This window comes from Phacochoerus africanus, chromosome 5 (assembly GCF_016906955.1).
Source record: "Phacochoerus africanus isolate WHEZ1 chromosome 5, ROS_Pafr_v1, whole genome shotgun sequence".
In the NCBI taxonomy this organism is placed as follows: Eukaryota; Metazoa; Chordata; class Mammalia; order Artiodactyla; family Suidae; genus Phacochoerus; species Phacochoerus africanus.
Genome location: NC_062548.1, coordinates 8168890 through 8194219, shown reverse-complemented (window position 1 = coordinate 8194219; position 25330 = coordinate 8168890). Strand labels below are relative to the sequence as shown.

General features: G+C 49.1%; 1 protein-coding gene across 12 annotated transcripts; it reads right to left on the bottom strand.

Moving 5' to 3' along the window:
• Positions 1 to 5666: 5666 nt before the first annotated feature.
• On the bottom strand, positions 5667 to 21491 carry ZNF655 (zinc finger protein 655). 12 transcript variants are annotated; one of them, XM_047779573.1, is made up of 6 exons: positions 21365 to 21475; positions 20227 to 20389; positions 18643 to 18728; positions 18129 to 18255; positions 9845 to 9949; positions 5667 to 9339 (listed from the first exon to the last, which is right to left on the bottom strand). In XM_047779573.1, exons 2-6 carry the CDS (start codon positions 20360 to 20362, stop codon positions 7943 to 7945), a joined length of 1851 nt encoding a protein of 616 aa, XP_047635529.1. In that variant the 5' UTR covers positions 20363 to 20389; positions 21365 to 21475; the 3' UTR covers positions 5667 to 7942. The 12 variants fall into 12 exon arrangements, with proteins under 12 accessions (XP_047635529.1, XP_047635530.1, XP_047635532.1 ...); XM_047779574.1 differs by lacking the exon at positions 21365 to 21475 and adding an exon at positions 21163 to 21358; XM_047779576.1 differs by lacking the exon at positions 21365 to 21475 and adding an exon at positions 21179 to 21358.
• Between the last annotated feature and the right edge of the window lie 3839 nt (positions 21492 to 25330).

Below are 25330 nucleotides of genomic sequence, written 5' to 3'. Positions count from 1 at the left end.
GTTACTGACTTCCTTTAAAAGTGGTCTTGGAGTTCCCATCGTGGCTCAGTGGTTAACGAATCCGACTAGGACCCATGAGGTTGCGGGTTCAATCCCTGGCCTTGCTCAGTGGCGTAAGGATCCGGTGTTGCCGTGAGCTGTGGTGTAGGTCGAAGATGCAGCTCGGATCCCACATTGCTGTGGCTCTGGCGTAGGCCGGTGGCTACGGCTCCGATTGGACCCCTAGCCTGGGAACCTCCATATGCCGCGGGAGCGGCCCTAGAGAAGGCAAAAAAAAAAAAAAAAAAAAAAAAAAAAAAAAACAAAGACAGGAGTTCCCGTCGTGGCGCAGTGGTTAACGAATCCGACTAGGAACCATGAGGTTGCAGGTTTGGTCCCTGCCCTTGCTCAGTGGGTTAACCATCCGGCGTTGCCGTGAGCTGTGGTGTAGGTTGCAGACGCGGCTGGGATCCCGAGTTGCTGTGGCTCTGGCGTAGGCCAGTGGCTACAGCTCAATTCAACCCCTAGCCTGGGAACCTCCATATGCCGTGGGAGCGGCCCAAGAAATAGCAACAACAACAACAACAACAACAAAAAGACAAAAGACAAAAAAAAAAAAAGACAAAAAGGGGAGTTCCCTTTGTGGCGCAGTGGAAACACATCTGACTAGGAACCATGAGGTTGCAGGTTTGATCCCTGGCCTTGCTCAGTGGGTTAAGAATCCAGCGTTGCCGAGAGCTGTGGTGTAGACCGCAGATTTGGCTCAGACCTGGCATTGCTGTGGCTGTGGTGTGGGCCAGCGGCTACAGCTCTGATTCGACCCCTAGCCTGGGAAACTCCATATGCCACAGGTGCAGCCCTAAAAAAAAAAAAAAAAAAAAAAGACAAAAAATAAATAAAAGCGGTCTTAATAAGATCTCTGTAGTGTTAGAGGGCCATCTTCTAGTTTTTTGTAACTTTTTTTTTTATATCTGGCACTGACTGAGAGATAAAGTGCGTGTGGAGGTAATTTTTTCCTTCTTTTTTTTTTTTTTTTGCTTTTTAGGGCCACACCTGGGGCATATAGAAGTTCCCAGGCTAGGGGTCAAATCGGAACTACAGCTGCCGGCCTGCACCACAGCCACAGCAAGGCCGGATCTGAACCGCATCTGCAACCTACACTGCAGCTCACGGCAACACTGGATCCTTAACCCACTGAGTGAGGTCAGAGATCGAACCCAAATCCTCAGGGATACTAGTTGGGTTCTCAACCCACTGAGCCACAACAGGAACTCCAGTTTTTCATTCTTTACTGTCTAAACTGAGCGTAGTATATTTAAGGATGGCCTCAGTAAGGCAGGATATAAAGAGGGCAGGATTTTCTTGTGGTTCCTGTATTATTTCTCGGATTTTGTCACAATTTATTTATTTATTTATTTATTTTTGTATTTTTGTCTTTTTAGGGCCGCACCCACGGCATATGGAGGTTCCCAGGCTAGGGACTGAATTGGAGCTGCAGCCGCTGGTCTATGCCACAGCCACAACTCGAGATCCAAGCCGTATCTGCGACCTACACCACAACTCACGGCAATGCCGGATCCTTCACCCACTGAGCAAGGCCAGGGATTGAACCCACAACCTCATGGAAGGTATTCAGGTTCATTAACCACTGAGCCATGACGGGAACTCCATAATTTACTGTTTTTAATGAGGATTTTTTTCATTCCTTTTGTTAAGCAGGAAATGAGACGATCTCTCTTATATGGGTCTGGGGCTCCTCCTTAGTCGTCCCAATTAGGGTCTATGCAGGGTACTGTTAAGAGTTCCAACCGGGTTGTTGGCGGGGTCCTGGGTGTGTAGTGTGTCTGCATGTGTTTGGGCCACCAACCCAACGTGTTCCCTTTCTTCAGGTGTTCGGGTTGAGCTAAGAAAAACATAAATATCTTGCCAGGTTAAGTCATAAGAGTGGGTTAGACAGTGGAATTCTTTAGTCTAGGTAGTTGGATCTGAGCTGAAAGAACCGAAGCGTTTTTCTATTGGGGATCCATCTCCCAGGGAAGAGGCTTCATGAACTCTGACTATTCCTTCTACCCCTGCAACTTCTCTTGGAGGACTGGAGCTTGAGACCTGGTTAAGGGGTGGGAGTCGGGGGGACAAAAGAGGGTGTTATTTTGAGAAGGCCTGGTGTCTTTGGATGGGGGGGGTCAAGACCCTGAGGGAGAGGAAGGGAAGGGTATACAGAAGAAGGAGGGGTGGGTAAGGAGGAAGGGGGGGGTGAGAGTACAGGGGGTTCCTGATGAGAGTTGATGAGGAAGATGAGGCGTCTATAGGGTCAAAGTGTGAGGTGGAAGGCAGAGAAGAAGGGGGGTGTTTCTGTCTTAGTTTGTGGGGAGGGTGAGACGAGAGGAGGGGATCATCCGTTTAGTAAAAGAATCTGGTAAAGGAGTTCCTGTCGTGGCTCACCGGAAAGGAATCCGACTAGGAACCATGAGGTTGTGGGTTCGAGCCCTGGTCTCGCTCAGTGAGTTAAGGATCCGGTGTCGCCATGAGCTGTGGTGTAGGTCACACACACGGCTCAGATCTGGCGTTGCTGCGGCTCTGGCACAGGCTGGCAGCTGTGGTTCTGATTCGACCCCTAGCCTGGGAGCCTCCATATGCCGCAGGTGCGGCCCTAAAAAGACAAAAGACCAAAAAATTAAGAATCTGGTATGAGTTGCAGTCAGAACAAAGAGAGGGTCGGCATCTTAGATAAAGGACTGAAGATATGAACCTGTGACCATTTCCCATTACAAATTACATTGGAGAAAATGTTCAAAATTGCATTTGAATCTGGAAATCACATGTACCATTTTCAGGCCATCAGCTTCTGTTCCCTAGTTTTTATCGAGGCCAGGCCACACTGCAGAGAACTGAGACGCAGGGGCTTACGATCTGGGCGGAGTCCCAGGGTGGAAAGGTTTCGAAGAAGACACCCCAGAGGTGTATGCGTGGGGGCTGAGAGGAGGAGGCGCCCCTAGTGTTAATTTGGGAGGGAAGGTTTTGGAGTAAGGGGTTAAAAGCCCACCTAGGCGTTCAGAGAGGCGTCCCCCTGTGACGTCTAGAATCTGAGCATGGATGAGGTCTCCCCTGATCAGGAAACATCTTTCCAGAGGAGGGGCAGCCTGTGACTGGTCCCTGGGACCAGATGAGACCCGGCCGACTAGGCGCCTAGATTCTTGGTGAGGAGATGCAAAATTAATTACCTTTTTCAGATTTTATGCTAAGAGGTTCTTCTCTGAGTGCTTTTTCTGTTAGTATTTATAACTTTTTGACACTTACTATATGACAAGTAGCTTTACATTATTGGCTCATTTAATTTCCATGCTATTATTATTATTTTTTTTAAAAGGGTTCATGATTGCTGATGAGGTTTTATTTTTTTTGTCTTTTTGGCATTTCTTGGGCCGCTCCCGCGGCATATGGAGGTTCCTAGGCTAGTGGTCCAATCGGAGCTGTAGCCACCGGCCTACACCAGAGCCACAGCAACTCGGGATCCGAGCCGCGTCTGCAACCTACACCACAGCTCACGGCAACGCCGGATCGTTAACCCACTGAGCAAGGGCAGGGACCAAACCCGCAACCTCATGGTTCCTAGTCGGATTCGTTAACCACTGCGCCACGACAGGAACTCCTAATTTCCATGCTATTATTAACCACAGAGTATAGACGAGAAAACTAGAAAGGCTAAGTAAAATGTCCAGAGTCACACAGCTAGGTACGAGTAACTCCAAAGTCATCACTCGACTCATCTGTCTTCTCTGCTCCATGGACGGTTTTCTCCATTTGATTAGCTTAACCAATCCACTGGCTAGCACTGCAGGTAGCGCCTGGCATTTGTGTAAGTGAATGAATGAAAGGACGCAGGAGGTTACACTTTTGGATGTGAGAATTCCACTGTGCTTTGCTGAGATAACCCTAAGGGGCCTCTCTTAAATCCTCAGTTACCCGCGACCTATTTCCTGGGGTGAGGCATTCTCCGAGGAGCCCACTTATTCCTGCTTCGACGATGCCATGCTCCGACTGCTCTCCACTCTGCCTGAAATGCTCTCCCTGCTCTAGCTTCAGGGCACCCCATCTCTCTGGTCTACCTCTGTCCACTTTAGCTCACGCCAAAGACCCAGGACTCAAGACTTGATTTTTCCATGACCCGCTTTGCTCCACCGCCATAACATACAGCCAGACGTGTAAGTCAATCTTGGTAAGGATACACAGCCATCGGCAAGTGCTAGTTGGCAGGAAAAAAAAAAAAAAAAAACGCATGTAGGGCACTGAGAAATGGACATCTAAGTCCAGTGATGGCAGTGGGGGTGCCTTGGCAGGAGATGGGAATTTGGGAGATTTGACCTGAGGCCTGTCATTGTCAAAATTGTCCAAGCCTGGTTTGAAGGGGGCGTTGGGGAAAGGAGTGAGGTTCTGACGGCTCCCAAGATATTAGGATATTTTCACCTCGATTCCCAGAGAGCTCTGGGGATCTTTAGGACCAGGTGCAAACAGTGACTCACTGGCTACGGAACAGGGAATGCAAAGCTGGCAGAGAAGACATCTCTTCTCTGGGTCCCTGCGTCCTGGGATGTGTCTGATACCAACGCCATAACGATGGAAAGCTTTGGAGTCACAGAGCTCTGACTTGGAGCCATTTACTTGCTGTGTCACCGCAACAGGCTCTTCGGCCTCTCTACACCACAGTTCTCCTGTAAAAGGGAGCTGGTTCCTTGCAGTTGCTGTGACGACTGTTTGAACATGTGCATGCATGCATACATCCACACGTGTGCAGCTATGTAGGCGGACAGATATATAAAATCCGGTGTCCCAACTGTTAGATTTCTTCTTTTCCCTCCCCCACCTTCAAGACTAAAACAATTAAGAGCACAGAGTCATACTGGACTAAATATCGGTAAGCTTAAAGGGCCACATTATTTGTTCAAGTATTATTTTGGTTTCTCATTTTTTAAAATGTGTTTTATTTATTTAAAAAACACATACTGGAGTTCCCATCATGGCTCAGCAGTAACGAACCCAACTAGTGTCCATGAGGACGCGGGTTCAATCCCTGGGCTCGCTCAGTGCGTTAAGGATCCGGTGTTGCCGTGAGCTGTGGTGTAGGTGGCAGGCATGGCTCGGATCTGGCGTTGCTGTGGCTGTGGTGTAGGCCGGCGGCTACAGCTCCGATTAGACCCCTAGCCTGGGAACGTCTACCTTCTGTAGGTGCAGCCCTAAAAAGACAAAACAAAAACAAAAACAAAAAACCCCACGCACATCCTGGAGTTCCTTGGTGGCACAACAGATTAAAGATCCAGCAATGTCATTGCTGTGGCTCTGGTTACTGCTGGGATGCAGGTTCAAGCCCTAGCCCAGGCACTTCTGCATGCTACGGGCGCAGCTAAATAAACAAATAAATGAAATAAAACACACATTCCCCTAGCTCTACTGCAAGTATTTACTCTTCATGTGCTGACTGCGCCCCTTCGAATGACCCTTTAAATTCTAAACGTTCAGACTTTATCCCAGAGGCTTGTGGAAGAGCAAGCTTTGTATCCGTATGAAGAACAGAGATCAATTCCTGCTGTGAAGCAGGTTTCTAGAAGGAACTGAGTTGCAGCCAGGACGGTGATTCCAAGGTTCCCAAATGCTTCTGGCTGAGGACTTCAGATTTGATTTGAAACAGATTCTCAGAGTATCAAACACACCTTTATTCAAGTGGAAGTACAAAAGCACATTCCTAAACCAAATGCATACATGTGATTTTTACATTTTCTGCTACTTAATCCTCTGTCTTATAACCGCCAGAGGTGACTACTGATCTCTATTCATAAAGGTATACATGTTCATAGACAGGAAAAAAAAAAAAAAACATGCATTTTTCATTGGCTTTTACATTTAGATCAATTCATTTAGGTCCCTACCTTGCCCTGATGAGATCCTATGCTTGCTGATGGCTAAGAGGTAAAATACAGTGGTAGAAGTATCCTAGAGGTTATAGCCATAAGAGGCTTACGGAGTAAGCAATGAACCTTTATATATTTGTTGAGGCTCCCTGGTGAATATTTCAAACATGAACTATGAAAGCCTCAACTGCTGGAACGACGACTAGAATTTTAAATAACACTTGTCTTATTCACAAAATGTTATGACCCTTAAGATGGGAAAATAGAATACAAGGCCTTGACGTCATCTAAAGAACCATGAACTCTCGCTAGGAGTTATGACCGTGACCCTGAACTCTGGAGCCAACATCTGTGATCACTGCATCATTCAAAGACATCATGTTCTTTTATGTGGCCTGTAGACGCGCGTAAAATACAAAAAATACGGTGACATATATAAACAATGATACACAAAGCCCCCATACTTCAAATATCATCCCGGACTGATAAGGGGAAACTGAGTGTCGGAATCCAAGGGAGAGTGAAGCGAGTGTAACAGGCTCCTTCTCCAGGCGTATCTGCCATCTCTGGAACACGCTCCAGAGAGATCACACAAGAGCAGCAGAACCTGTGATGGAAGGCGGCGCTCCTTCCCCAAGCTCTCCGGTCTCTCAGGATGTGTTCGTCGTGTCCTGCTCTATCGAAAGCAGACCTGAGCATTCTGCTGGCCGCCAACGGACACATATAAAATAATCCTGAACTTAGGCGTACAGACTAGGCACTGAATACAGCTAAGCCACCACCAGTCTTGCTGGCTTCCTCGTGTCTTTTTCATTTCTTTTAGAGGGCGGTGACGACTAATAGAGCTAAGAACTTGGGCGTCCCTCGAAAATGTTTAGTTGCCTGCCACAAACTCAGGGGAAACAGAATCCTTCACGTTCATGGTTGGACGATATGTGTAAATCCAGTTCCTTTAAGGGAAAATGCTTTGCATTCGGCAAGAAGACATTAAAACAGTAGGTAGGGATGGCGTACCTGCCAGGGCAAAGCTTAGAACTAGGGAACCATCACTGAAAGTGCTCAAGAGAAGGGAGAAGGCAAGAGGAACCCAGGTGCTGTGACTGGAAAGGAACAGGGTCCTAAGAAGAGAGCAGGCCTAAGAGTCTGCTTGGGAGAGAACTTTGGCTGAGAACAGCAGAAAAAGCTAAATGAGAAACTTCCCAAAGGTTGGTATGTTTTAACATCGGTGTATTAATAATAATGTACCTTAGAGAAGCTGTGAACAATACGAACCAATTTCGGGGAAAATGAACATGTTTATAGGCCACATTAAAATAAAAACAGCTTAAACGAGTTCCACAAATAAAGTACACGTACCTATTTATAACACCTATGAAACCAAAGCCTCTGCCATGAGAAAACTGCCAGCACCCAGCCACTCCTCAGATACGCTGCTTCCGCAACGAAAAAGACTGGGACTACGGAGCAACCACTTCACACAAGAAGAATCATTTTCCCCTCAATATTCTAACAGCGAACAAAGGCTGAAACACGGTGCTGGACGTTTCCACGGGCATGGTATCAGACGCTGGTCTGGCGTGGGCGTTCTGCTGATGGAAAGACTGCAACTGCTCTCGAAAGGCGGGTCCCCTTTACTCTCCCCACACGACGTCTCTCGGGCACAGACGCTCCGCTGCTGAATGAGGGCTGGGCTGTGGCTGCACCTTCCCACACGCACGCAGGTGCCATGGTCGCAGGCGTCCTGCATGAGACGAACTCGATGCTCAGCAAGGCAGTTTCTCTGACTGAAGGCTCTTTCACATTCATTACAGCGATGGACTTTTATTCAAGTATGACTTCTCCAACGGCGACTGCGCTATGAAAATAGCAAGAAGCATCTACCACATTCGATATGTTTGGAGGTTTTCTCATTGGTACGGGTCTGCAGGTGCCAAGAGGTTAACACCGACCGGCAGCTCTCCCCCCGTGTCACATTCAGAGGGGTTCGCCCCGACGGGACCTCCCCGGTGCTGAATGAAGGGCGAGCCGGCACCCGTGTGACTCCTCCCCGGCAGGAACGCTCAGATGTTGAACGAGGCCTGCACTTGACCGAACAGCTCCCCACGTTCGCTGCGCTCGTACGGTTTCTCTTTGGCATAAATCCCTTGGCGGTGCCCAAGGGGCGTCCTCTGGCGGAGGCCGCTGTCCCACGCGTCACCGTCGAAGGCGTCGTCTCTGGCGAGGACCTCCTGCTGCAGGACAAGATCGGAGCTGTGCCTGAAACGGTCCCCCAAATCATTGCCCTCGTAGGCCGGCTCCTTCCTGTGAACGGCGTGAGGCTGAGTAAGGCGGGCGGTTTGACTGAAAGCTTTTCCACATTCGTCACATTCGTGCGGTTTCTGGCCGGCGTGAAGCCTTCGATGCTGCAGGAGGTGGGAGTGCAACCTGAAGTCTTTCCCGCAGTCATCACACGCACGCGGCTTCTCTCTGAGGTCAAGTCCCTGCGGCTTGAGAAAGCTCAAGCCGCGTTCCCGGTAGGCGTAGGCGTCCTCTTCACCGTGGGCCTTCTGGGGGGGCTCGGCCAGGTATGAGGTATGACAGAAGTCGCCGCCACACACGGCGCACGTACAGGGCACCCCTCGGTGGACTCGCTGGTGCTGAGTGAGGTGTACGCTGCGGCTGAAGACTCGTTCACAGCCGCCGCATTTGTAAGACTTGGCTCGAGCGTGGCCCCTCTTGTGCTGGATCAAGTCCGAGCTCTGACTGCACGACGTCTCCGACGCGTCACAGGACTTATCAGAGGCGTCGCACGTATAAGGCTTTTCTCTGCTGTGTATTCTTTTATGTCGACTAAGGCTTGAGCTCTGACTGAAGGACTTTTCGCATTCTCTACATTTGTAAGGTTTCTCTCTAGTGTGGATTCTCTGATGTCGCGAGAGGGCTGAGCTCTGATGGAAGGTTTTCTCGCAGGCATCACATTTATAGGACTTCTCCGGGGGGGGAAGGCTCTCGCACTTACCGAGGGGAGCGAGTCCCATTAGGCTTTCCTCACACTCACCGCCCTGGACATCCCGTGCCAGATGCACCTGCTCGCGTGTACCGGCCGAGTTCCGGGGGAGGCTCGTGTCACACGGGTCCGGGTCGTGCACATTCTGTGTTCTGAGCACTCGCTGATCTGCGTCAAGAGCAGAGTCCAGACGGAAGCTCTTTTCGGGCTCGTGACATTCGCTGTTCTTCTCGCTGGTGAAGGTTTTCTTACTGATGGTTATTTGCCTAAACTCTCTCTCCAGGAAGAGAAATTTCCTTAGGATTTCCTGAAGCCTTTCTAGTCTGTCCTCAGGCTTATACACGTCTCTAGCCTCCGGAACTTGGGCGATATCCTTTTTGAGTCTTCCTACTCTCACTCTGTAGGAGTGTACTTCTTCTGGCATTTTCTGCTTAGGAACCAACCGCTCGCTCTCTTCTCTGGTCTCTCCATCTGATTCAATATATAAATAGAAAATGCAAATGTAACCTGTGCCCCGTGCTTCGAAAAAGAAAACTAAGGAGAAAACGAAATAAGCTACACTCTACCAGGGTAAGAGAAGCTTCTTTTCTCTGAAACACAGGCACAAAATCTCAGCAGCATATGTGAGGGTATGAATAGGGGCAGTGACACGGCATCCAGGTGGTTCAGGGTGGGGTAGAAAGAGAGGCATGCTCAGCAGAGCAAGAAGATAACCAAGTAAGGTGTTTCAAAGGCGCTAAGAGGGAGAAAGCTCGACAGAATTCTAGAGAAGCAACTTGAATAGGGACCTGGTACAATTTACAGACAAAGGACGAAATAAATGCAAAGAATTCACCAAAACTGAAGGGAAAAGGAAGGAGCTCTCCATTCTGGGATACAGATGGAGCTCTCCCTTGACTACCAAAGCAGCTACAGCTTGGCTCAACAACCAGACTTTGCTTCCCTCACTCCACCTGTTTGACTCTGCCTCACTCACCTGAGCAGTCATCTCTTAAGACGTCTCTATGCTCAGTTTCCAGATCAAAGACCTGTAGATCTTGTTCCAGCTGGGAGATCCCATCAGGCTTGGCAAGTGGAAATCCTGCTCACAGAGAAGGAAACGCAATGTGGCAATTTATCCCCAGACACGACACAGTAGCCACTTTTTCTCTTAATTAACGGTTAATGGAGAGAGAGAGTACATTATTAGAAGACGCGAGGAAGGCCTGGAGAGAAAGGCAAAGATCTTTTACAAGGAGCTCACAGCTGGGATCTAGAAGCAAGTCAATGACTTTGGGGAGCGTAAGTATTCATTTTAACATCACTCAGACAAGGGAATTTGTGCATGAGTGTGCAACTGTCCTCACAGAAATTATCACCATCACTCTTCATCTGTTACCTACAGACCAATCTATGTATTGGACCCGGTCAAAATGGAGCTCTTCAAAATATAACTCTGCTGGACTCGAGGAAGGTGAATATTCAAGCACCTGTTGGTTATGCTGAGCTAAACTGTAGCCACAGAATCAGTGAAGACTGAGCAAATATTCCAAGGACCAAGCTCAAAAACAATTCATTTCAGGGCACATGAGGAAACAAATAATAATATGACATGTGCTTACCAATCAGGAGCTTATACTCTTGTTTATTCAATGCTTATGGGGAGCCTCCTTATACAAGCAAAGTTGTAGGAGATAGAGAACCCAAGCAGGTAAGGGCCACCCCCCTTAAGGACCTTACACTCTTAACTGCAGAGACAGATGGAAATAACTTACGACCTGCTAGAGTAAAGAAAATGCAACATAAGTGCATTTTCACATCAAATGGGCCTTCTCTGGCTTGCATCACGGACTGCTGGGATCTGATCTCTTTTAAAGCAGAAGCAAGAGGAAGGTGCTTCTTTGGAGGGCAGGACCATTATAGCATCACAGGGGCAGCTGTCTATTTTGCTTCGTTTTGTTTTTACGGCCCCACCTGCAGCATATGGAAGTTACCAGGTTAGGGGTCCCACTGAATAACACCAGGGATGGACTCTACGTCCTCAAGAACATTAGTCAGGTTCGTAACCCGCTAAGCCACAATGGGAACTCCGCAAAGCGGCAGTGTTTACAGGTATTCAGACCATAAAGCTTGTGGTAGCAAGCGTACAAGGTCTAGCCCAAGTCCCTCATCTCCAAAAGCCTTTCTCTCTGCTTACTGAATGTCTACAAAATATACTGTTTGTTTCTCTTTCCTAATATCTCTCTATACAATGGAGTTCATAGATTTTATTTATTTATTTATTTAGTCTTTTGTCTTTTCAGGGCCGCACCCATGGCATACGGGTCCAATCAGAGCTACAGCTGCCGGCCTACGCCACAGCCACAGCAACGCCAGATCCGAGCCCCGTCTGTGACCTACACCACAGCTCATGGCAGCACCGGATCCTTAACCCACTGAACGAGGCCAGGGATTGAACCTGCAACCTCATGGTTCCTAGTCGGATTCATTTCCGCTGCGCCATGACGGGAACTCCGGAGTTTACAGATTTTTAAAAATTGTTTTCAGTAGTATCATCCCTACCTGATTTATACTCTTCGAGAGCAGGGGCCATGTGTCTTGTCGTCTTGTCTCTTGCACTTGACTCATTTACTTAAGAGCTACTCACAGAGTGCCAATTTTGTGCCCAAGTGGCAATAGATAATCAGTGTTTTTAAAAGGGCTCTGGGAGTTCCTGCTGTGGTGCGATGGGATTGGCAGTGTCTCTGGAGCACTAGGACGAGGGTTTGATCCCCAGCCTGGCACCGTGTCTAAAAGATCTGGCGTTGCTGAAGCTGTGGCATAGGTCACAACTGTGACTTGCATCTGATCCCTGGCCTGGGGACTCCACACGCCACTGGGCGGCCAAAAATAAATGAATGAACGAATGAATAAAATAAAAAGGGATTTGTACATGAAAAATGATAAAGCTGTTTGCCCTACTGGGATTCCAAGCAAAAGCCTACCAGCAGGGAGATCAGAAGAAACATAAGAAAGGCAGATACTCTGCTTCTGAATTTCTGCTGGACACAGAGGCAATTCCCTTTTAGTTAAGGTCCTACACTTCAAAGGAAAGAGTTTTGCAAGTTTAAAAAAATTAGCATGGGAGTTCCCATCACAGCTCAGTGGTTAGTGAACCTGACTAGCACCCATGAGGACGCGGGTTTGATCACTAGCCTTACTCAGTGGGTTAAGGATCCAGTGTTGCCGTGAGCTGTGGTGTAGGTCGCAGATGTGGCTCAGAACCCGCGTTGCTGTGGCTGTGGTGTAGGCCAGCAGCTACAGCTCCAATTCAACCCCTAGCCTGGGAACCTCCATATGCACAGGTGTGGCCCTAAGGAGACAAAAGCCAAAAAAAAAAAAAAAGTTAGCATGTCATGAATCAGTAACTACTCTACTCAGAATTCTGATAACATAATTTGCAAATTTTAATTTGAGTTTTTTTGTTTTTGTTTTTGTTTTGGTCTTTTTAGGGCCGCACCCTCGGCATATGGAGGTTCCCAGACTAAGGGTAGAATTGGAGCTTTAGCTGCTGGTCTACACCACGGCCACAGCAACGCAGAATCCAAGCCACGCCTGTGACCTACACTGCAGCTCACAGCAATGACAGAGCCTTCATTCACTGAGCGAGGCCAGGGATCGAACCTTTGTCCTCATGGATGCTAGTCGGATTCATTTCTGCTGAGCCACGACGACGGGAACTCCAACTGAGATGTTTATTATAGTTTTTCCAATATTTGATAATTGAAACAAATTCTGGTTATTTGCTCTATGTCAACACTTAAATCACATACACACCACAAAAAAAGTTCATCTTCGTGTGGGATGAGGAGCTGGATTCTGGACGTGTGTTTACAGCAGTGCAGGAAGGTAAACGATGCCTCCTAGTGGGCAGTTAGAGATAAAAGACTGCACTTTAAGAGAGAGAACAGGGTTCAAGGTACAGACTTAAAGGGCACTTGTATCATAGTATCATCAAAATATTAAGCCAAGATTTACTAAGCATTTGGTAGGGACAAAGTACCATGCCAAGAGTTTTAGAAGCTTTCACTCACTTAATAATAGTCACTATACCTTCATCAGGCAGGAATTACTACTGTACCAATTTTACAAACGGGGAAAACGAAGATTCAGAGAGGTTAAGTAACCTGCCCAAGGTCGTGATAACTCGGCAGGTGGAGCTAGGGTTCAAACAGACAATCTTAATTCAGAAACTGGCCTTCAAATAATCTACCAGTAAAAAATAATAATTGTGGCGCTCCCATCAAGGCTCAATGGTTAACAAACCCGACTAGTATCCATGAGGATGCGGGTTTGATCCCTGGCCTCGCTCAGCGGGTTAAGGATCCATCATTGCCATGAACTGCGGTATAGGTTGCAGACGTGGTGCTTGGATCCAGCACTGTTGAAGCTGTGGTGCAGGCTGGCAGCTGCAGCTCCAATTAGACTCCTAGCCTGGGAACTTCCAGACGCTGTGGGTGCGGCCTGAAAAAAAATAACCCAAACAAACCCCAGAAAATCAGTTAATTTGAATAACAGAAAGCCAGGATTCAACAGACTTGGAATCCTGACTATTTGCACTCAATCTAGGAGAACATTTACTGTCAAAAAAAATGAAAATCTCATTTCAGGGACAGTCTGAACAATAATCAATTTGAGAAAATTCCATTATTAAGAAATAATTTGAACACGTGTGGAATTCTTGTTTATATTAACAAATCTGGTCTATAGCTCCTACCACTTGCTTTCCTTAAAAAAAAAAAAAAAATGAAGTAACTATCAGAAATCGGATACTAGGAGTTCCTGTTGTGGCGGTAACAAATCCAACTAGGATCCATAAGGACGTGGGGTCGATCCGGGGCCTCGCACAGGGTTGAGGACCCGGCGTTGCCATGAGCTGTGGTGCAGGTCACAGACACGGCTTGGATCTGGCATTGCCATGGCTGTGGTATAGGGCAGCATATATAATTTTCCTATCTAAAATTACTTAATTTTTTTTTGGCCACACCCACATCATGAGGAAGTTCCTGGGCCAGGGACTGAACCCACACCACAACAGCAACCCAAGCTGCGGCAGTAACAATGCCAGATCCTTATCCCACTGCACCACAAATGAACTCCTAATTAGATTTATTTTTAACTTCATCTGCTCTTTAAAAACAACATGTAAAATTTACCTAATTGTTTGTTGCCTGTGTCAGTGCTATGCTAAGGTTTTAGACATCTGAAAGCTTCATGCCTTTCTTTCTGGTACACAAACTGAATCTCTCCCTCGCAGTATCATTCTTGTGTGGATGCTTAATGGAATGGAATGTATCCCTTGACAATTTTACTTTGAGGTTCCCGGGCTAGGAAGCAGAGCTGCAGCTGCAAGCCTACATACGCCACAGCCACAGCCACACGTGATCCGAGCTGTGTCTGCGACCTACACCACAGCTCACCGTGACGCTGGATCCTTAACCCACTGAGTGGGGCCAGGGATCGAACCTGTGTCCTCATGGACACTGGCTGGGTTTGTCACCACTGAGCCAGGACGGGAATTCCCACTTTTTCTTTTTTTAATGCATGCCCTTTCTACTCCCAACTGCACAACCTTATGCCTATCTGTCGAATTTATTGTGATCATTTAAAATTATCATCGGAGTACAGAGTCACAAAAGTATAAAAAACAACACGTGTGACTGGACTAGCTGTCCAAAGGCAAAAAAGAGCAAAAAAACACAGGCTTCAGAATCAGATCTGAGTCCCAAGCCTAGCTCTGATCCTGTGCAGATCACTTAACTTCTCTTAGCCTCAATTTCCTCAGGTATAAAATAGAGTAATTTGTGGCTCAGAGGGTTCAGGACCTGTTGTCACTTCTGCAGCTCCGGTCACTGCTGTGGCACAGGTTCAATCCCTGGCCCGGGAACATCCACATGCCTCTGGAATGGCCGATACGACAAAGAGGTAGATAAAATAGAGTAATACTTGCTCACAGGGTTCTAGTAAGGATTAAATGATACATATATAGTACCTCGAAACAAACTGGCTGCTCAATAAACGGTCATTAGGGAGTTCCCGTGGCTCAGCGATTAATGAACCCGACTAGTGTCCATGAGGACGCGGGGTCCGATCCCCGGCCTCACTCGGTGGGTTAAAGATCTGGCATTGCCATGAACTGTGGTATAGGCTGCAGACATGGCTCAGATCTAGCATTGCTGCGGCTGTCATGCAGGCCAACAGCTGCAGCTCCGCTTTGACCCCTAGCCTAGGAACCTCCATATGCTGTGGGGACAGCTCTAAAAAGACAAAAAAAGCAAAAACAAAACAAAACAAAACAAAAAAACAGTAATTAGCTCAATAAACAGTAACTAGCTCATTAAATAGTAATGATTACAATAAAATAATATTTGTCTTCATGACATCAACATCAAAAAGCAAGGAGTTGGGGAGTTCTCATTGTGGCTCAGCGGTAACAAATGTGCCTAGTATCCATAAAGATGCGGGTTTGATCCCTGGCCCCACTCAGAGGGTTAAGGATCTGGTGTTGGCGTGAGCTGTGGTGTAGGTCACAGATGCAGCTAGGATCTGGCGTTGCCATGCGTGTGGTGGTGTAGGACGTGGTACAGGCTGGCAGCTGCAGCTCCGATTCAACCTCTGGCCTGGGAACTTCCAGATGCCGCAGGTACAGCTGTAAACAGGAAAAAAAAAGTAAGGGCTATGTGCCAGACATTCCTGATTTACGACTCATTCATCATCTAGTAGAATTTTGGTACACATATTTTCAATGCTGTCATTTTATAGGGCACCTGCCACACTGCCCCATGTAATCCAGGCCTGTTTCCCATTCTCAGTCTCCAGCTCTAAGTCGTAGATAACTTTTCTTTGGGTATGCCCCTCAAGCCAGTGACTCACTCACTGTCAGCAGCACAGGCTTCTTTTTAGATTTGGTAAAGAAAATGGTGACTTTTGCCTACTTTTTATTCTTTCGCTCTGTTCGTACTCTGTATGTTCACTACTACTGCTCCTGTTCAGCGGAAACACGTAACCAAAGGACCAAAGTTCTGATGTCTGTGACAAGCACAGCTAAGAGCTACCACCGTGGGATAAAGACATCAACTGGAAAACAGGGCTGCTACGCCAGAGACTGGCGTACAAAGTCCTCATCTTACGATGCCGAACATCAAGCTGAGCTGATGAAACGTGCAAACTTAAATTTCAGGTGGAGTGTGCTGAACCCGCACATCTGGAAACTACCTCCCAAAGGCTGTAAAACATAATTACGAAGGAGATGCTGCTCCCTTGGCCACAAAAGCCAAGGGAGAGGGTCTCTTGTGTGAACCTGTGCCTGGTCTGTGCGAGTGTACAGAGATGACAGAGGAAATGGGATAAAACTCAGTCTAAGAGCATGCTGTGCTGTTAGACTGACTGAACTACTAAGACGTTTCTTTACTCCAAAAAGTAGACAGGTTAACTGTTGGAAATCATATAATTATTAGATAAAATGTACAGTAGTTTACAATTACGTATCCCTTTACAGTTTACAAGCTGTTAAATATACATTCAATGTGACGGCCTGAAATAAGGAAACTGAACTCTTCTGCCCTCCCATTTCCCCTCCATCAAGGACAGAGCTAAGGAACACTTGATCTGAAAGGTCACATACCACATGCATCAATCTGAACAGCACCACAGAGAAAAAAGGGGACAAAGGCAAGATCCTGGAGGGGGCCATGGGGAGTTAAAGGAGAGAAAAGACCCAGACGTTACATCTGAGCAAGGCCCGGGGTCCCGGGAGAGTCAGGCAATAGAGGGGCCAGGTCAAGTTCGGAAAGGGAGGAGCACACGGCGCACGTTCACATTCTAAAATAACACGACCAGATCACGACTGAAGAGCTGGAGTTGAACTTGGCGGTTTCTGAGAACACAAGGAGAGGACCACCAACCACGGCTTCTGAATGAACTCAGAATTCAGGGCTCAAAATGCTGGTTGCAACGGGAGGCTTCCTTGGCCCTTTGAAACTTATCAAAGGTCATTCATTTGAGGAGCTGCAATGTTACAATCGTGGACAAGGAGTTTCCGAGCAGGGACGAGCACTATCGATGGGGAGCCGATACTTGGGCCATCTCTTGGAGATTCCTGCTGAAAGAACTGCAAGTGTTTCTCCAGAGAAAGCACTTGCCTGGGTATGACTCAGGGCCGGGCAGGAATTCACACTATGAATCCGGGTGGTGGGAAGGCGGAGAAGTATGCCTATAAAGATCAGAGAGCGAGGAATGGAAAACGCACTGAAAACCTTCCCAGTGGGCACTGCCTCCCCACAGATGAGAAGCTCTCTTTAATTCTGAGTGTGATCAAGGAGAAAAAGCAGCACCCTGGATGCCACCAGCAGAGGCGAAGCAAAAAAAAAAAAAGAGAGAGAGAGCGAGCGAGAGAGAAGGGGAGAGAGGAAAAGTGTGATAAGTACACACATTCAAAAAAAAAGAAGAAGAAAAAGAAGAGCAGCAGAGACAGGCAAAAAAAAAAACCCAGAAAAAGGAACAAGGCTCACACCAAGGGGGCAAGGTGCCAACAATGTGTACTGATGCTTCACTACAGCACTACAGGCTTCCTAAGCTCAGCTGCCCACGGCACACCCAGCAACACAGGAGACACTCCGTCTGAGACCAAGCGCGCCGCTGCCGCCGCCCGAGTAAGGCTGCGCAGGATTACCGCCTGGGTGACTCACTGAAATGGACTCACAGTGAGTCATGCCTCTAAATCAAGTCTCTCGAATCCTGTCTGCTTGCAGATGAAAGTAGGGATCTTAAAAGGTGAGGGATTGCTCAACAAACATTTCAGCCTGTCTTTAAAAAGAAAAAAGAAAAAGGCGCTTCTTCTTCCGAGAAACATGGGGAGCTCTCAGATACGGGGCCCGCAATTACGATGATGCAAAGTGGCTGGTTCTGGGTTGGGAGGCCCCAGAGTCTCTCTCATATAAAAAGAAAAAAAAAAAAGGGAAAGAGAGGGAAAGTGAGAATGCAGGCAAAGCACCAGCAAGTTTCCCTTTTCTAAAGAGATGACCCACAAAAGCAGGAAACACTGAGGCTAAGGAGTAGAGAAGGTCTCCCCTTGAAAGCCCCCAAAGAAACCCACTCCCACAGGAGATGACCTGAAAGACGGAGGATTCGGGATGCTAAGACCTGGAATCTGAGTCACACTCAGAGACCGCACATCTACTCAGAAACAGGCAAGTCAAGAAATCCTAGTCGGCAAACTGAAAAGTAAGAGAGACAATCCTTACCCAGTGAGACCAGGTTCCCATAATTCTCTAACATCACTTCTCGGTAGAGATCCCTCTGAACGGGGTCCAGGCATCCCCATTCCTCTCGAGTAAGGTGCACAGCCACATCCTCGAATGTCACAAACTCCTGAAATAACACAGCCTGGCTGCTCTGGGGAAGGAGGCCACTAGAGCATCATGGCCAGACAGTGAAGGAGATGGCACAGTGGGGGTGACACTGGAGAGGAGGGAGAACAGAGGCGAATCCAGGGACTCGGTTCCACCACCCTTTCGCATCTCCTATCCGCCCAGGACAGCACCAGGGATAAAGCAACAGTGCCTGCCGCTGGTACCGGGGAGGCGGAAAGGGGGCTGGCTGGGTGAGGTCCAGGTCTCTGACGATGATCGGTTCCCAACGTGAGGTCCACTAGTTTAAAAAGGTTCCAGGCAAAGGGTTATGGATGGGATGAGGAAAGGCCCACACTCCATGAGCGGCAAGAGTCCCTGAGGACAAGCAGAGGGTTCCTCAGCTCACCTGGTACCTGGCTGTCAAGAGCGCAGCTGCCTGGTCTCCTGGGCTTCCCTCGTGGGGAAGAGCAGGCACCTGGGGAACAGGTGGAGCTGAGGGAGGAGAAAGGAGCCAAGAGTGAGAGCAGCCCGTCCCCGGGGCTCCCTTCCAAGAGGGGCTCCCTTCCGAGTGAGTCAGTGGGACCCTTCCTCACACCGACATTCCCGTGAACATTATCACGTACTGAGTGTGTTCTACCCGTTCGTAGCACCTGCACGCTCTCCTGACACGTTGAGACCCGTGATGCAGGACTGCACTATGACAGCTCCTATTTCACTATATCCCCAGGACCCGAGAGCCCTCTAGCAAAACGGGAGGCACCGTTACCTTTTCTGCAGATGGGGGGCAAAGCAAAGCATAAAGATTTGCAGTGACTTGTCCGGGCCGAAGTTATGTGGCAGGCTTTGGACCCGCTCCCAGATACCATTCTGTCAACGTCATTAAAGCTTTCTTTCGCGAATGAGCACGGTCTCTGCGACCCGTGCGTAAGGCTCCCAAGGAGAAGGAACGGCCCTCGGTTTCGGTTTCCTCATCGGCTCCTCCTCCGTCTCACAACGCGCTCTACACTGTGCCACGCGGCTGGCGCTCCCAACACCCAAGTTATTTTGGGCACTGAAGTTGGCCGCAAGCAATTGAAGACAAAGTTTGTACAAAATAAAACCAGTACAAGACAGTACCAGATGATATCCACATATATCAATATTATATCAATATGTATATCAAAATAATACACATAAACTTTATAGTGAATACATGATACATATACATTCTTTTTGTTTTGTTTTGTTTTGTTTTGTTTTTAGGGCCGCACCCACAGCATATGGAGGTTTCCAGGCTAGGGGTCCAATCGGAGCTACAGCCGCCGGCCTACACCACAGCCACAGCCACATGGGATCCGAGCCACATCTGCCACCTACACCACAGCTCACCGCAACGCCAAAGCCTTAACCCACAGAGCAAGGCCAGGGATCGAACCTGCGACCTCATGGTTCCTAGTCGGATTCGTTTCCGAGGCACCACAACGGGAACTCCCAGTATGTGTACATTCTCATTAGGCACTGGGCTCAACCAAGGAATTACAACGGTTGCTTTCTCGACCAAAATTTGTCACAAACACTGCAATTGCGACAGAACGGCAGATGGCAAAGCACAAAAGGTCAAAGAGGGAAGAAACTAAGTTAAGAGAGCGGGGAGGGCCAGGCCCTACAGCTAAGAGGAACTGAAAGCAAGGCGAGGGCTGCGAGATGGGGCAAAAGCAGCGTATCTTGGAGATTATTCTAAATGTGGCAACTGGGATGAAGCAAAGATTGTGTGAAGGAGAAACAGCCACAGCAGGGTGTGTGGGTACCATTCTGCCTGTTAAAAGAGGACAGGCTGACCTCAACAGAGGGACCCAGGTCGGGGACTTAATGGAGTCAGGTCATCCGCCCTCTTCCCCACCTCCCCTCTAGGGGCCATCCTCTCAGGGGAGTCCCCCGCCTCTCTGACACCCGGCCCAGTAGCCCGTCTACACTCCCATTCTCCTGGATGCGAGTGCTCTCTCGGCCTTACCCCCAGTGAGCCCCTGCTCCATGTCGGTGTCCTGCACGAACTGAGGTGTTGGGGACAGACCCTCAGCGTAGGCCTCCAAAGACTGAAACGGGACCCTTGGAGATCCTGCTGCTTCCTGGGCCGATAGCTCCTCCATCCCTGTGCTGGAGGACAAGGACCATCACTGCAGGGTGAGAGGAGGAGAAATTACTGTGACAAGTGAAAACAGCCCGTCATCCTACACCCTCAGGACTTAGCAAAGTACCTTACACACTGCAGATACCTAATGAAAAATCGTTAATAATGACTGACCTAACCCAAACAGCAGAAAGAAAAAGGAGTATCTTGCATTTCTAAATATTTAAGAATCCCATTTTTAAATATTTAAGGGTCCGAGTCTGCAGGTTTACGTGAACTCCACTCGTTCAGAATCTGTGGCTTTTTTTTTTTTTTTTTTAATCAAGAAGGCACAATTTCATAGTGGAAAGGTTTCTGCAGAAATTTAAAATGCTCGGCATGTACAAACTTCTCTCCAGGCTGAGACAGACACACTAGCTACGATTCGCCATTGATTTTTCAAGCAGGCCCCTGAGCAATTACCTGGCAAGCACGTGTCCGCCCACTTTGAATTACGGAAGGGACTCGACCCCTAACAACCACATTCCACGGTGGGGCCGGGGGTGGGGGCGCGGGGGTCGGACCCTTCGGAAACCCAGGCCGGGTAGGCAGGCCCTTCCCACCATCCTGACAGTAACCCGGGGAAGGGCTGCGACTCAAACAGGTTTGACAGGTTGTCCTTCACACGCAAGGACGCGACAGGGACAGGGTGCCGTCCCCCCTCCACCCCCTCGGAAAGGCCCTCAGAAGGCCTCGGCCGGCGCTGCCCTCCTCCCGCTTCCCTGGCAGCTCAAGACACGGGCCCCCAAGGGCGAAGCGGGCCGCAGACACCCCGCTCACAGCAGGGCACGGTCACCGGGTCCTGACGGCGGGGCCCTCGGCCTGCGAGGCGTCGGGGCGAAGCCCGACCGAAGCGTAACGGGCCCGGGCGGCCCGGCTCCGCGCTCTCCTGGGGACGGGAGCCTCCTCCTGCTCCTCCTCCCCGGGAGGCTCGGTAAGAGGCCGGCCCACCGCCACCCCAGAACGGCTTCCGGGGACTCACCCGAGCGGAGGGGCGGGCCAGGCGGCCGTCCCGTCGCGGACACCCTGGCTCGCGGGGCCGGCCTTGCCTTTCGGGGGTCGCTCTAGCCCGCTCGGAGGCCGGCGCTCCTCGGTGGCACTTCCGGGGGCGGTGTCCGCTGCCGGGGGCAGGGCCCCGGATGAGGGCCCCGGATGAGGGCGCGGGGGGAGGGCCCCGGAAGAGCGGGCGGGAGGAGGGCCCCGGATGAGGGGCGCGGGCGCGGGCGCGGCTTGTCTGGGAGGCTTTTGCATGGTCTTCTGCCGGCCTCACCGCCCTCCCGACCCCGCTGACCACTCTGTAGCCGGTACACCAGTAATGACCGCGACAGCCCCGGACTTGGGAGAGCGCCCCCGCTGGCCCTTGCCCAGCTCCAGCCAACACCCGAGCCTCCCCGCGGAGTGGGGTCCCTTCCGCCTGGGTGCGTGTCGGGGACGAGCACGGAGGGCGGACCCTAGGGTCCGATGTCCGTGAGTCAGCCGGTTGGGAGCTTACGCGGGGGCACCAAGCACGCCGCTTAAAGCGAGGGTTGGAGGTGTTTCGATGGCCGGAGAACCACAGAGAATCGTAGGATCGGAACATACTACAGTTCTTAGGGGAAGGTGGGAGCGTTGAGCAAATTGGGGTGAAAGAAAGACACCGATCGCAAGAGAGGTGCGTTCCTGCTGGAAAGACTAGGCTGTGCAGAAAGAAGCAGGGCTAGATAAAGCACGGAGCACGTGGACAGGCAGGGCCAAGGCTGACACGAAGCCCCTAGGGCATTATGACTGCCTAGCTCCGTAGAGAATGTGATGTCCTGTGGTGCAACTAGACCTGCCGGGGACTGGAAAGTCGCCTGAAGAATCAAAACGGTGATTTGGAAGGAACAGCAGATACTGCTCCTTTGTTTAAGTTCACAAATCAGATATTTTCCTTTAATGATACTTGACATTTCCAGTTAAATATAATCAAAACCAAGTGTGACATTCTATATGTTTTTTTTTTAAACGATATGAGCCTTGGAGTTCCCGTGAAAACGAATCCGACTAGGAACCATGAGGTTGTGGGTTGGATCCCTGGCCTGGCTCAGTGGGTTAAGAATCTGGCGTAGCAGGGAGCTGTGGTGTAGGTCGCAGAAGCAGCTTGGATCCCAGTTGCTGTGGCTCTGGCTTAGGCCAGTGGCTACAGCTCTGATTAGACCCCTAGACTGGGAACCTGCATATGCCATGGGTGCAGCCCTAGAAAAAGATGAAAAAAACAAAAAAACGAGCCTCTGGGAGATTCTGATATGCCTTCCCTTTCTTTCCTCCTTGGTATCATTCATCTAAAGCAACTTCCTACCATGAAACAATCTCTCTAGTCTATAGCATCTCTGTCACAATGGTATAGGCATCACTGATAGAAGATGCACTGCATTTTTTTTTGTTTGTTTTATTTTATTTTGTCTTGTGCCTATGCCACAGCAACACGGGATCTGAGCCTCGTCTATGACCTACACCACAGCTCACAGCAACACCAGATCTATAACCCACTGAGCAAGGCCAGAGATCGAACCTGCATCCTCACGGATTCTAGTTGTGTTTGCTAACCACTGAGCCACGACGGGAACGCCGATGCACTGCATTTAAAAAAAAAAAAATGCACTGCTTAATCAATTGCCCTGTTGGACAGCTCCAGTTAGAAACTTTGGGGTGTTGAACAAAATTACACTCCTGATAATGTCTCTTGTCCCTGTCGAGATCCCTGGGACAATAGGTGACAAATTACTTCCAGCTTTTCATTAACAGCTTGTCACCAAACCAGAGTCTTGCTCCTGGCCCGCAGCAAACTGAATGCTGAGACACTGAGGTTTGCAGCAGAGAGTTTATTCACAAGGCAGCCAAGGGAGGAGGTGGGAGAATGCATCTTAGATCCAAGACCCGAAGGTGAGGGGCTTGAGATTTTTATGGGATAAAGAAGCAGGTTGGGCAGGTGCGGGGAAAGGTGATTGACGTAGGAAGAGGTGAAGTCACCCGTGTTCCGCACAGGCGTATCTGAGTGACATGCTGCTTCATGGGATGGGTTTCAAAAGTGGAGGCACTTGGCATGATTTGGGGGAGTTTTTGGCCTCTGATGTCAAAAGGTCAGTCATCACCTGCACGGACCCAGTTTTAGGATCAGTGGACCTGAACAGTCTTAGCCAACCTGAACTGGACAAGAGCCGACTCTTACGTTTCTGAGAAACAGCTTAAGCCCCTGTTACTACGGCAACTCATAAATCAGAGGTGTTCATAGGGGTAGTTGAGGCGTCTTGTGGTATATTACCTAAGCCTCATGAAACTTGGAGGGTATGTAATTTGAAAAAAACAGTGATAAAGGCAAGCTTGGTCCGTGAAGGCAGGCTACAGGCAGAGGGGTTGTGTAACAAGCTGTTCCCTTAGCTGCTGTCCTGTAAGACAAGCTCAAGAATTGGGCACCATTTCAAGCTCTTCTCTTCTAGGAGAGCTATAAATTTGGGGTTCTTTCCCAAGTTGCCATCTCCCCACCCGCTGTACCTCTTAGCAGAGTGTCGCATTTCTGCAGCAGAGGTGAGCGAATTCTGATGGTGGTGCATTTGTACCTAAGTTTTGGCTGACTCAGGCAGTTTTTCCAGTTAGGGGACACATTTAAGAGTCTACTTCCCGAGGACTAGTCTCCATGAGGACTCGGGTGTTTGATCTCTGGCCTCATTCATTGGTTTAAGGATCCAGCATTGCCCTGAACTGTGGTGCAGGTCGAAGACGCGGCTTGGATCCTGAGTTCTGGTGTAGGCCGAAAGCTGCAGCTCCAGTTCGATCCCTAGCCTGAGAATTTCCATATGCCAACGGATACAGCCCTAAAAATCAGGGGGAAAAAAAGGAGTCTACTTCCCACCAAGGGGCAGGTGTCCCTGACAAGGAGTGATAATAAGAAACAAACAGTAGCTACTGTTTTGCTCCTGAGAAGAATATTTATTTAACTGTTCTTTAGATGACACAGATGGAGACAGCCAACTCATAAAAGCTGTAATTTTTGGAGTTACCATGTGGCTCAGCAGGCTTACTATCTGGTGTCGTCACTACAGTGGCTCAGGTTGCTGCTGTGGCGCAGGTTCAGTCTGTGGCCTGGGAACGTCCATGTGCTGAGAGTGTAGCCAAAAAAAAAAAAAAAAAGGAGTTCCCGTCGTGGCGCAGTGGTTAACGAATCCAACTAGGAACCATGAGGTTGCGGGTTCGGTCCCTGCCCTTGCTCAGTGGGCTAACGATCCGGCACTGCCGTGAGCTGGGGTGTAGGTTGCAGACGCGGCTCGGATCCCACGTTGCTGTGGCTCTGGCGTAGGCCTGTGGCTACAGCTCTGATTCAACCCCTAGCCTGGGAACCTCCATATGCCGAGGAAGCGGCCCAAGAAATAGCAACAACAACAACAACAAAAAAGACGAAAGACAAAAAAAAAAAATGCCTCAAACGCAAATGACTATAATACTTTTGAGGTAGAAGGTTCACTCAGGTAGTCAGTGTAGGCGCGTGGACTTGGAGGCATCCTTTGATGATTATTTGTGGCTTAAGGGCTCCAGGGAGTCATGAGGCTCCCACTGGCCTGGTTTTATCGTGCCTTCTCCACAGGCCTTGTTTACTGTAGGAAATGTACCTTCCCCGACATGGACCTTAATCTCTAACCCATTCCTCAACCGATAGGAAAGGAATGAGAGGAAGGGTGACTTAGTCTAAGGGAAGAGAAAGACAAGGAAACCATAAAACTTATGGGACATGGCCACCCCTAAAACCCCTATTGGACAAGGACTGATATAGGTAACTGAGCAAGGCTAATGCAAAAAAAAAAAACAACAAAAAAACACATCTTTCTGGGCCCCACGTTGGTACCCACTCCTGTCTTTAAGGGATGAAAATCCCTATAGAACAATAGAGAAGGGGGGTCTTCTCCCCGCTCCCAGCAGCCCTGGGAGCTATTTGCTT

Bases quoted from the DNA above. Each gene is read 5' to 3' on its own strand.
- ZNF655 (XM_047779573.1), bottom strand. From the start codon at position 20,362: ATGGAGGAGCTATCGGCCCAGGAAGCAGCAGGATCTCCAAGGGTCCCG. The intron at 18,729-20,226 runs GTAAGGCCGAGA...CTCCTCCCTCAG, and splicing joins GGAGCAGGGGCTCACTGGGG to CTCCACCTGTTCCCCAGGTG. The intron at 9,950-18,128 runs GTAAGGATTGTC...CTCTGTGAGCAG, and splicing joins TGGGAACCTGGTCTCACTGG to GATTTCCACTTGCCAAGCCT.